This window comes from Physeter macrocephalus, chromosome 10 (assembly GCF_002837175.3).
Source record: "Physeter macrocephalus isolate SW-GA chromosome 10, ASM283717v5, whole genome shotgun sequence".
Lineage (NCBI taxonomy): Eukaryota > Metazoa > Chordata > Mammalia > Artiodactyla > Physeteridae > Physeter > Physeter macrocephalus.
Window position 1 is genome coordinate 8,671,469 of NC_041223.1, and position 12,209 is coordinate 8,683,677.

The 12,209-nt window shown below is 46.1% G+C and overlaps 1 protein-coding gene across 1 annotated transcript in view; it reads left to right on the forward strand.

The window, feature by feature from the left end:
- EZR (ezrin) overlaps positions 1-12,209 on the forward strand; it is a 48,370-nt gene that overhangs the window by 13,907 nt on the left and 22,254 nt on the right. Inside the window, 1 exon segment of the mRNA XM_024122571.3 lies at positions 10,274-10,357. Coding sequence (XP_023978339.2) covers positions 10,274-10,357 — 84 coding nt within the window.

Here is a 12,209-nt window from a genome sequence, read left to right on the forward strand (position 1 = left end):
TTAGCACAAGCTGTTTCCAAAACCCCGGTTTTACAGTAGAGGAGGGAACTGTGACTCTCTTTTTAGTGGGACTGTTCAGCCCTAAGGTCATGATTTTTCTCTAGTTATACTGAGCACAGACAGGACTGGTTTGTTCACTTTTTGTATTGTTAAGCAGGCTTGGCTGACAGGAAGTGGGTCTGGGGGCAGGAAGTGGCTTACTTTCAGAGGCAAAAGGAGCTGTTTAGAAAGACTTGGGAGTTCATTTCATGTTCTTGAAATTATGCGATGGATATTAGTGGATGTGAACTCTTCCTTCCTATCTATATCTATCTGTATATATACTTCACATAATTTTCATCCTGGAATTTGGAAATACAAACTTCAAATCAAAAGTTTAAAGTCATTGACTTACATTGAAAGATACAACTTTAGGACTAACACTTAAGAGCTATACAAATATAAATAGTTTTAGTAGGTAAGGAAATCGCATAAGGCTTTCTAGGCCGCAGTTTCTCAGCCTTTAAAAGAAGGTAGTCAGACTAGGATAACTTTTTACCTCTCACCAAGCAATACCCATTTAGAGTCACCCTACGAAATAGTTACCCCTCCTCCCTTTTTAAATTATTCTACCTAGAACGTATACATGTATATAACATAAAAACAGGATATAAAAGTATAACATAATGTCGATACCTGAAACAAAAGTTGTTGGGCAAGTCCAAGACCCAGCTTTCATGTTTCTCTCTGCCCTGTTGTTGTCCACGGCATATTAAGTCAGGATTTAGCTGTTACACTGTAAGCTTAGCCTAATGGTGGTGGAGGAGAGCAGTTTGGAAAAGGAGATGAGGGCTATGTAGTGTTGGTTTCCATGGTTAACTTTAAGTTATCCTCGGTACTCCTTAAAGTGTTATTGAATTCTCTGTAAAATGAGGTAAGTGCCTACCCTAGGGCATCGTGATTCTCGGAGGACATGAGCTAAGAAACTGCTTACAGCTATGTGGTTTACACTGGAGTCAGGTTGGCTCGTTTGACATTGAACTCTGTAGTTATGACCTTACTTTTCATTAGTGATTAGCAGCTGGGCGGACACTACTCCACGGCTGCTTTTTTACACCTGCATGGAGAAGGGGTGGGAGGGGAGGGCAGGATTGTTGGAATCCCAAAGGTTGATGACGTCGCCTGAGGCACTCGATTGTGGTAGGTTAATTCAGTTTCTTGATGGATACTACCTACCGGGAATTTGGAGTTATTCTCATTAACTGTGAACATCAATCCGCACGTAGCAGAGCTTGAATTTTCCTGCTGGGGGAGTGACCACTGTCACAAGGGCTGGAGTATCTGGAGCTCTGAGATGGACGGGAGGGAGACTGGGAGCAGCCGACACAGGCATCCCCCGCTCCTCCTCTGACCTTCCGGACTCCGTAGCCCCGGGAATAGCACCAGTCCGCGACTCCCCGGGAACTACGGGCCCTTGACCGCCTTAGGAGTCGTTGGAGTGGACTCTTGTCAGCCCTGACGTGCGATGGTTTCACTATTGCTATTACTAGGCACTAAGAGGCTGGTATATTTATTATCCTGGTATCATACAATTATATGAATACTTGATTAGAATATGAGTTTGTGTCTGTCCTGCCCATCTGTCTTGGTTGCCTGTGCTACAGACAAAATTATGGTGCACGGAATTCTTAGTGCATCGCCTGGCGGTCTGTGTTCTGATTAATTCCGTAGACTTTTTGCAAGATTTGTGGAGCTAGATGGCCAGTTTTCTTTGGCATTTGAAAATTTTTCCTAAGCCTAACAAGCCAGTTTCTTCACCTTCACTCAGTTTCTTCTTTAACCTCAAAAAAGAAGACTAGATAAGATGACTAGATAATGATGTGATGTGTTTAATTTAAACTTAAGATACAGAAGAGCTTGAAAGAAAGGACTAATTTTATCATTTTTTTATTTTATTATTTTTTGCGGTACGCGGGCCTCTCACTGCTGTGGCCTCTCCCGTTGCGGAGCACAGGCTCCGGACACACAGGCTCAGCGGCCACGGCTCACGGGCCTAGCGGCTCTGCGGTGTGTGGGATCTTCCCGGGCCGGGGCATGAACCCCTGCATCGGCAGGCGGACTCTCAACCACTGCGCCACCAGGGAAGCCCGAAAGGACTAATTTTAAAAAGTTATTATCCATTGGTTGCCGGGGCACGAACCCCTGCATCGGCAGGCGGACTCTCAACCACTGCGCCACCAGGGAAGCCCGAAAGGACTAATTTTAAAAAGTTATTATCCATTGGTTGTCAGGTTTGCCATAGCATTATTTTATTAGTAAGATATACTGTTATTCACACCTTCTCTAAAGGTCAGTAAACCTCAAGAAGTCTGGTGTTAAGAGCTCGATCTTACACATGTACCCCTGAAGTTTCTAACTTTTGAGTCCAGCTTGCCTTCAGGCACGTGGTGACATGTGGCTACTGCTGTTGTTGGCAGCATTTTAGAGAGAGACCAATGCCTCCCTCTTGACTGACTGCAGAGTTGATGTCTTTGCCAGTACAGTCAGTATCAGGTTACTATGGACTTGACTCCATTTAATGAAAAATTGTGTTTTAAGAGCCACATTTCTATTTTACTTGTCTTCTCTCTGTATAGTGTTTTAATATTTTGGCATATTGGTTTTTATTTTGACCGCTCCATGCTTAAAAGAATGGTGTACAACAGGGTGATTTCTCAGCTACCTTTCTTGAATGGAAAGGACACTTTAAAGTGGACACACTAAAGTGTCCGCTTTAGAAGTTGGACAGTTCTAAAGAACTATGTGCTTATTAGAAACCCTAACGATGTAAACTAGGGTCATTGGATTTTTAATGGCAACTACTTTTATAGAATTTTGTTGTTTGTATAAACAGTGTTGCTGGGAGCCGTGCTGCACATTTAACTGAGACAGACATTCATTTTATTTAATAGATAGAGACGAACTTAGCTCTGTTAGCCATTTGCCGTGACAGCCTGTAAAGGGTTAGTGATATGGACAGAGAAGAGCAAAAAACAAAAAATCCGCTTGCCTTTGGGGCTTTCCAGCTTTGCCTTCTAAATTGGCTGAATTCACAGGTCTGCATTTCTACACTAAGCTGATTAAGGTTTGCTGAGTTAATAGTAATATTTTACAGAGGGTGGTTATTATTTGTAAACGACCACTGTGTGTCATAGCTAATGCTGTGATTTATTGAGTTGGAGTATGTTCGTGAGACTGATTTTTATCTTAAAGATGAGGAGATCAGGATCCAGAGAGTACAGAAATCGGCATCCTTCTGTAGAGATACAGTTTCATTAAGAAAAACCCGTCTCTGCGAGTTTAGGTCTAGCACTGAACGAAAGTCTAGTAAAGGTATTTTCACATAATGGAGTATAAATAGTAGCAGTACATACATTCATCTTGCCAGAAGGAGTTGTGGCTGTTTGCTTGTTCAGGATCCTAGCTAGCCTAGCCTCTTTCCCTGGGAGCAGGGTCTGTGGGTGTGGCCTTGCTTATGAGCTGGGAGGAGCTGAAGATGGATGGGCCCATCCCAACCTCCTGAGTCAGAATCTCTGGGCCTGGGGCCCAGGAAACTGTTTCGACAAGCTCTCCAGGTTATTCTTTTGTGTGTTCAAGTTTGAGGAACGCTGAGGGCCCGGGGAGAGTAGCATATGAGATGTGGCTGGCCATGCTTTCTGTGCACTTGCTAACCGACCCCAGCCTTCATGAAGCATGTCTGGTGTTGCCGCAGTGAGCAGGGCTCTGGAGGAGTTAATGTTAATCCAAGAAAGCAAAATTCAAAGATAGTGTTCCGTTAAAAATTTTTTTTTTTTGGTACGTTAATTGGGTGCTGGGCGACGACGAGCTCGGCACCAGTTGGAGTTAAATGTGAAACAAGACTCAGTTTGCTGCTCAAAATGTACAGGAGCCTGGGCTCTCCCCTCTGCCCGTGGGAGGGCTGCTCCCCCGAGCTGGCTCCTGGTTCGTTAAGGGAAGGGGCTGACTACAGTTCCTGCGGCTGGCCTCGGGGGAGAGCGGGTGTGCAGGTGGAGGAGCCGGTGTTTCCTGCTGTGGTCACAGCAGTTTGTTTGGCAGCTGGCACCTTCTTCCTGAGGACGTAGCATATTTTTACTCACAACTTAAATGAAACAGTGAACTTGAGTTGAATTTTAGTTTTAAAAAATTCATTTTCTTTCATCTTCGTTTGCCCCTAAAATTTTTTTCTTATCAATTTGAATACAAAATTGACCATAGTTCTAGTTCAAATGACTTGTTTTCTAGCTGTTTCATATTCATAATCACTAAAGCAACACAGAAAACAATAAGATCCTCAACCCAAATGTCCATCAGCAATGAATGTATATATCGACAAAAGTGAGATATTCAGATAGTGGAATATTACTTGGCAGTAAAAAAAAAAAAGTAATGAAGTGCCTGATACATACTACAACCTGGATAAATCTTGAAAACATGTTAAGTGACAGAAGCAAGTCACCAAAGACCACATAGTGTATGATTCTGTTTATATGAAATGTCCAAAAAAGGGAAATCTCTGGAGCCACAAAGTAGATTCTTGGTTGCCAGGCTTGGGGGGAAGGAGTACTGGGAGTGACTGCCAGCGGGCACAGCGTTTCTTTTTGGGGTGATGAAATGTTCTAAAATTAGATAGTGGGATTGGTTGCGTAACTCTGTGAAGTTGCTAAAGACCCCTCAGTTGCACATTTTAAATGGGTGAATTTTATGGGATGTAAGTTATATTTCAACAAAGCTGTTGTAAAGGGTAGTGACTCAATGATGAAAATCAAAATACAGTGTCGTCTCAATCATTATTCAATTAAGTGAACCAAAACAGCATCTGAAGAAGGTTTTATAATTCGTTTCAGTTGTGAGAATTTTTCCTCATCATACTCCCCTGCGTTTCTTCCCCCATTTGTGGGAGGAAGTTTACCATACTACTTCCTGTCAGAGCCTTTCGAAGTATTTGAAAGGTCTTACCCAAATATTTGGAAGCTGTAGAAGTTGCTGAAGTGGCACCTTCAGAAGAGGGCTGGAATGTTGGAAAACAGCATTGCCATTTTAAATGATTATGAAAGGTCAAGCTCTCAATGAAATCTTGGTGGTGCTTAGATAGTTCTACTCAGACTAATTTTTGAGTAAATGCAGGTGTGATAATATAGGGATTAATCTGTTATCACTGAATCCACTGCCTGCAATTCAAACATTCAGATGTTACTATTTGAATTTCCCTTTCATGGTTTTCCTGATTCTGCGTACACAGGAAAATCACTGCAAACTTTTATTTCCCTTGCAGTGTTCTGGCTACTAAAATTACCTAAACCTGGTTAGTCTAAGAAGATGTAAAATGGCTGCTTGTCTGTAAAGTTTGTGGAAGAACTGGTCTTGAACTTTTCCCTCCTGTCTTGGTCTTCAGTGTGGTGTGAATTTATTCTGTAAAAAGTGTGATGGGGGCGGGAGGTTTTCTTACACGTAGTTTAAAGTAGTTCAGGGGGAAGTAGACATTTCTCAAAGGAAAAATTGCAGAACTAGATTTATTTACCAAAATGAAAGTAATGAGTGAGATAATTTGACAGCCAAAAATTCAGCAATCATACATGGATTAGAAGTAAAATACAGTATTTTATTGTCAACTCAGTATCTTTTCTACATCTCTCAGACATTTAGAAGGCATTTTAGATACCATTTTGATAAAATTAAACCGAGAAGACACAAAAATCATGTTCTTCCAAAGTGTATTCTGAAAAATACTGGTCCTTTGGGATATTCCATGGAAAAATACCTGTAAGCAGAAGAATCTGGGAGACCTAGGCTAACTAAGGCACCGTCTTGGAATTTCACAATTTGCATTAATACAGCAAAGACTCTCAAAGCCTTTCAGTTAAAGAAAGAAAGAAAGAAAAGAAATAGAGAACCTTAACCTGTGTGACCTGAAAATACTGCCTTCCCACCCCCCATGCTTTGTCCCTCTCTCTTTAAATTCAGATAATTTTGCAGAAGCTACACAGCCACTGATTTGGATGGTGTCAGAAGCCACTCCTATAATTACGCTATAGAATGTTCGAAGATCCCTTCCAGGTAGTCATTTCCATTTCATAAAGGGGCCAGGAGTGCCTCCTTCAGTCCTGCCACGCCTGCGTCAGCAAAGTGGGGACGGTCAGCCAAGTGGGGACGGCGGATTTATTTGATTTTAATAGGGTGAATTGTTATTGAATTTATATTTTTCAAAAACAGATTGGGGTTTAACACCTTTAATTCCCTTTTTTATTGGGAAAAGAGCTGTCAGTTGCCTTGGAGCAATAAAACCTGTACTATCGTGTGTCTGGTTAGAGAGTTACATCCCCGTCCTTGGAAATGTGAAAACAGGTGTGAGCTTTTCCTATGTCCATGAAAACAGCCTCCCAGCCGGGCTCCTAGTAGTGTCACGTAGTTACCTATTTTCTCATGAACCTTCCCATTCCCTCTGCACGTGCACAGCTCTAGCTCGGATCGCATCTCACCTTGGGCCTTTGGACTTTAGACCGAGCATTTCAGAGCTGGAAAGGACTCAGGTCATCTAACCCAGACCCTCTCTTTGCCGATCGGGGGCTGAGGCCCCGGGGAGGAAGGCCTCCGCGGGTCATCGTGCCCTGGGGCCTCAGGGCTCCCATGCTTTCGCCCACTGTTCCAGGGATCAGTGAATTTGGCTGGTCCTCAAAATCATTTGAGTGGCTTTTAAAAAATACAGGTTCTTGGGTTGAGGCCCAGAAACTCAGGTGTTTGAGAAGCTGCTCTGAGGATTCTAATGGTTAGTCCCGAAGTACTGGGGTGTGTGGCATCTATTTGAGGACCACCTATTTAAGTCATAAGCGGCAGGCCGCCCCCGCCCCAGGAGGCACTGGCTGGTGTTTGTGGAGGGCCTGAGCCCCGAAGGCATCCACGTAGCCCACCGGCTGGAGTGGGCTGGGAACAGAAGGTGAAAGCTATTATGGTTCATCAGCATGTTGATGGTAGTTTTGAGCTGAGCTAACCCATAATGAGAATAGCAAATAGAATTTTTAAAGAGTAGATTATTAAGCAGAAGGAGATTAGGGAGTATTACAATTAGGTATTCATCATCTTCATTAACTAAGGCAAAGGTAGGTAGGTTTGTGTGTTGAATCCTGATATTAAACGAGATACGCATTATATAGTTAAGTGGTCTGGTGCAAATACCTGTGAAACACCAGGCATTATATTCATGGAAAAAAAAGTGCCTGGTGCTTTGCTTAAATTTAAGAAGTTTTACTGGCTAGTTTCATTAGTTCTTGTTTTAGAAATAAAATGAAATTCATTGCTATTTTTGTTTTTAGGCATTTGTCTCTTGCATATACTGATATTTTAGTAATAGATCAGAAACTTCCTCTCTTACTGAAATGAAAACTCCTTCTAAGCTAGGCTACTCTCAGAGGCAAAAAAGAAGAAAGATTTTTCTGCTAAATATGGTCAGTGTGAAAAACACACAGATACTCATTAAAAACCTCGTTTTCCTCAAGGGGTTCAGACACCTTCAATGCCAAGTTTTGTGTCTAGGATACATTATCTTACTCTAAAATTCTGACCTAGTATATAGCTGTTTAAAAGAAAAAAAACCTTGTTATTTTAAATCCGTAGAGTGCTAATGTAACTCTCATACTGAAACTTATGAATTTCCATTATAAATAGTGGAGTAGGGGCTTCCCTGGTGGCGCAGTGGTTGCGCGTCCGCCTGCCGATGCAGGGGAACCGGGTTCGCGCCCCGGTCTGGGAGGATCCCACATGCCGCGGAGCGGCTGGGCCCGTGAGCCACGGCGGCTGAGCCTGCGCCTCCGGAGCCTGTGCTCCGCAACGGGAGAGGCCACAGCAGAGGGAGGCCTGCATACCACAAAAAAAAAAAAAAAAATGGTGGAGTATGATTATGTCCGGTTCCTTTTAGGTTCTAACATTTTGGAACTCTAACTACAGCTTTGTGCCATAGCTTCAAAAGGAGTAGCGTTTGGAGGAGAGACGTGAATTACTAAATTATCATCTACACCAACCTCATGGTTCTCTGTGTGTACGTAAGGTGTTGGGGTACATGGGCAGAATTAAACTTTTATCACCACTGCCCCCACCAAACAGAGCAGAATGTTAGAAAGGGTTTCAGTATTTTGACCAGCCTGGCATAAACATTGCCCTTTTGGTGGGTAGATTTTAAATGACTAACTGCATACTGTACACACCTGTACTGCACATTACTATGTGATTTTGCTGCCTTCAGAGAATATTGCCTTTGAGAAAAGTGTGTGATCTAGGGGGAAATACGAAGACAATAAAAATTGCAAACCATGTGCTTTTCTCCAGCCTTTGCACGTGGTTTGGGTTTGTGTGATGATACATTTTTACCCTGGACCTCCAGCTTTTCGTGGGACCATTCTCACATTTATCATGCATAACCATATCATCCCACTTTATTTCTGTGGCACAACTGCAAACACGAGTGCTAGCTTTTTCCAAGTACACATTGAGTTCACTAAAAACAACTGAGGGGCTTCCCTGGTGGCGCAGTGGTTGAGAATCTGCCTGCCAGTGCAGGGGACACGGGTTCAAGTCCTGGTCTGGGAAGATCCCACATGCCGCAGAGCAACTAGGCCCGTGTGCCACAACTACTGAGCCTGCGCCTCTGGAGCCTGTGCTCCGCAACAGAGAGGCCGCGATAGTGAGAGGCCCGCGCACTGCGATGAAGAGTGGCCCCCGCTTGCTGCAACTAGAGAAAGCCCTCGCACAGGAACGAAGACCCAACACAGCCAAAAATAAATAAATAATTAATTAAGACCACATATCGTGAAAAAAAAAAAAAACAACAAAAAACCAAAAGACAAAACAAAACCAAAAAAACAATTGATTACCAAGGAAACCTAACAGGATAATAAAAAGGAGAGTTGGGATTTGGGTATGTTTCCTTAATATGCCAAAGCCTGGTTTTTGGTTTTTTTTGTTTGTTTTTTTTGCGGTACACAGGCCTCTCACTGTTGTGGCCTCTCCCGTTGCGGATCACAGGCTCTGGACGCGCAGGCTCAGCGGCCATGGCTCACGGGCCCAGCCGCTCCGCGGCATGTGGGATCTTCCCGGACCGGGGCACGAACCCGCGTCCCCTGCATCGGCAGGCAGATTCTCAACCACTGTGCCACCAGGGAAGCCCCCTGATTTCTTTTAAAGCCCCTGGATAAATGGACCAAAACATGAATATAATTGGTCCTGTCATCTGAGTAAATGTTCCATCTTAAACTTTGATGAAAGTTTATGCTGTATTTCAGTACATTATTACAGATCTATAAAGTTTAAAAGAATCTTAATAGTCTTTCTAAACATGGACCTGCTTAACATGCTACTGATTAAGGCAGTGCCGTGTTGTGGTCCTCAGTCAGGGTAGGAGCATCCCCTTTATCCAGAGGGCATTTTGGGGTCCGTGTGTGTTGGGGGGTACTTTTAGAGGACTGGGGATACCTGGTGTTTAGTGGGTGGGCTCAGGGATGCTAAACATCCTGCAGTCCTTGAGGTAGTCTTGCAGAAGGAACACTCGTGCTGGCCCAGAATAGCATTTTACCCCCGACCCCATGAGAGACACGAGTAGGGTAACGACTAGTCAAGGGACACGTGCCCAATCCTGCAGGGCAGCTTGGCTGGAGATCATTAACATGCTGTTCATTCGAGTGTTTAGCTTTCATGAGTTCTCCCATCTCAACCTTGGTCTCAAGATTGTAGACCATGCGCTGTAAATGAAATATACATATATTGATTAAAATTACCTTGATTTTGTAATTTTAGGGGGTGTCTGAAAATGAAAATTTTGGTGCCTCCCCAGATCAGAACTGGGCGTTGCTCTTTCTGACGGGGCTGGTGGGCACAGCGGAGGGAAAGGCTGTCTGCCTCCCGACACTGTCCCAGCCGTGCCTGTGACTGCAGCCCGAAGAGCTTAGCCTGATCGCTGGCTTGAAGGCTTTTGTTTGCGGCCATACACCAGACTGCAGGATTGCCTGGGTGTTGCAGCTCAGGGAAGGAGGTCCCTGGAAAGACCAGAGCAAGTGAAGCTTGGCGGAATGTCTCACTGGAGCTGCTGATGGTCATTTTTTTTTTTTTTTTTTTTTTTTTTTTGCTTGTTTTTGGCTGCGTTGGGTCTTTGTTGCTGCACGCGGGCTTTTCTCTAGTTGCCGTGAGCGGGGGCTACTCTTTGTTGCGGTGGGACACTCGAAGATTATTAAAAACACCGGTTACGTGTAATGTGTTCCATTCTGTTTTCTAGATCAACGTCCGAGTTACCACCATGGACGCGGAGCTGGAGTTTGCCATCCAGCCAAATACAACAGGAAAACAGCTTTTCGATCAGGTTGGTTTCTGTGAACTTAAGAGAGAGGGTTCCCAGGTAGAAAAAAGTGTTTGCAGCATCGGAATCACTTTGTTTGCCGAGCATATTTATTACCTTGGTTGGCTGCTAGCTTCTCGCTGTGGAGTAGACCATTTTTTTCCCTCCTGCCAGCGGGATTCAGCTGTCGTAAACACTGTCCCTGGGGTGGCCCCTGTTCGCAGTCCCGAGAAGAAGGGGCGCCGTGCAGTCTTCATGAGCCAGAGCCTCACCCGAGAGCTCTGGCTGCCACCTCTCCCGCTGGGGTCTCCACGGTCCCCCTGGCCGTTTCCTGGCATCTGGTTCGCGGCCGGGGTGCAGTGGAGGACAGCATGGGGCCGGGCGGCCTCTCCCCAGCACTCCCTGCAGCTGCAGCGTCCTGAGCCCCTCGGAGGTCAGCGCACACCCTTCCCTCCAGCCAGGTAACAGCCCAGCCGCGCTCCTGCCCCTCTCTTCAGGAAAGCTGAAGGTGAACACAGAGTTTTAATAAGCGTGGTGCGCCACCATGAGGGCCGTGGTAACTCTCCATGAAACGGTTCCAAGCTTTAGACAGAGCGAGAGCTGCCTTTCTGGGCTTTGTAAATTCTGCTCTGGGACTGAGGGCCCGGTAGGGTGCTGGGGCAGGGTGTGCGTTCACAGCCACCTGCACCGTCGGCGGCCTTCCTGAGAGGCCCCGCCGGTGGGCCAAGCCATGCTCTGCCTCCCAGCACCAAACTGGAAAGTGGAGCAGAGTCCTGGCCAATGTAGAAACTGTAGGTGACTCACCCTGGGCCTGGTGGGGTCTCCCTTTCATCCCCAAAGTCAGCACCCAGCAGGTTAATTTCCGCAAGCCAGTGAGCAGGGCCTGGGTGCTCACGCCTCCAGTGGAGGGTTCGAATGCAGCCTCCGCTCTCCCTGTGCTGTAATTTTGAGGTCATTCCCTGGCCGTGCCTCACCCAATAACGATAAAGACATTTACTGCCTTGGGCGGGGATGGACTTGGGGTGGAAATCTAAGGGTTTCTCCTGAAAGAAAATCCTGGGCGCCATATGGGGCAGTGGTCAGAGCACGGACGGGGAGGAAGCCGGGTGCTTGGGTCAGCTCTGCCTGCAGCTAGCGCGTCCCTCAGTCACCGGAGTTAGTGTTTGAGTTTTTTTCAGTATTGTGTATTCCTATTGTGAAATACTGTGTAATCTGAGGGCTTGAGGCTGGAGCGGACCCGTGGAACCGCTCATGGAACCGCTCGTGGGTCAGCGGAACATGACTCGGTCTGTGTTAGAACTGTGGACGCAGAGGCCAGGCTTGGCAGAAAAGGCCGTCTCCACAGCCTTGACCCCAGTTGCACCTCGCTCTTTGAAGATCCACTTGTTTATCCCTCCGTCGTGGTACGTGAGGTGGGGGGATGCTCGGGCCTCGTCAACACAGCTGGGCCGGGCGTCCCTCCTCCCCTCCGCCGCGCCGGGTGTGTTTCCTCCTGAACGAACGTCCAGGAGGGGCTGCGGGCAGCACGGGGCTCTGCGTTCTTTGCCGCTCCATCTGATGCGCTTCTGGGTCTCAGAAGCTCATTCATGGGCCCAGCTGCCAGTCACTAAAATGTGGTCCTTCACTGGCATCGGCGGAAGGAGACTTGGAAGGTAGTTAGTCTGTCCGCTTCTCTCCCACCCCCTCTGTCACTTAAGTCTCCTCAGCAGTAACTGTCCCCCCAGCCCCTGCCCCAGTGCTGTTGCTTCGTCTGTGACTAGATTCTAGTCCAGGGCTCCGAGGTGACGGAGGCCCTCACAGAGACCATTGCGGAGGCCAGGCAGGTTCCTGGCGGGGCCATGGTGCTTTCCCACTACTGCAGCTGCCAATGAGCTGA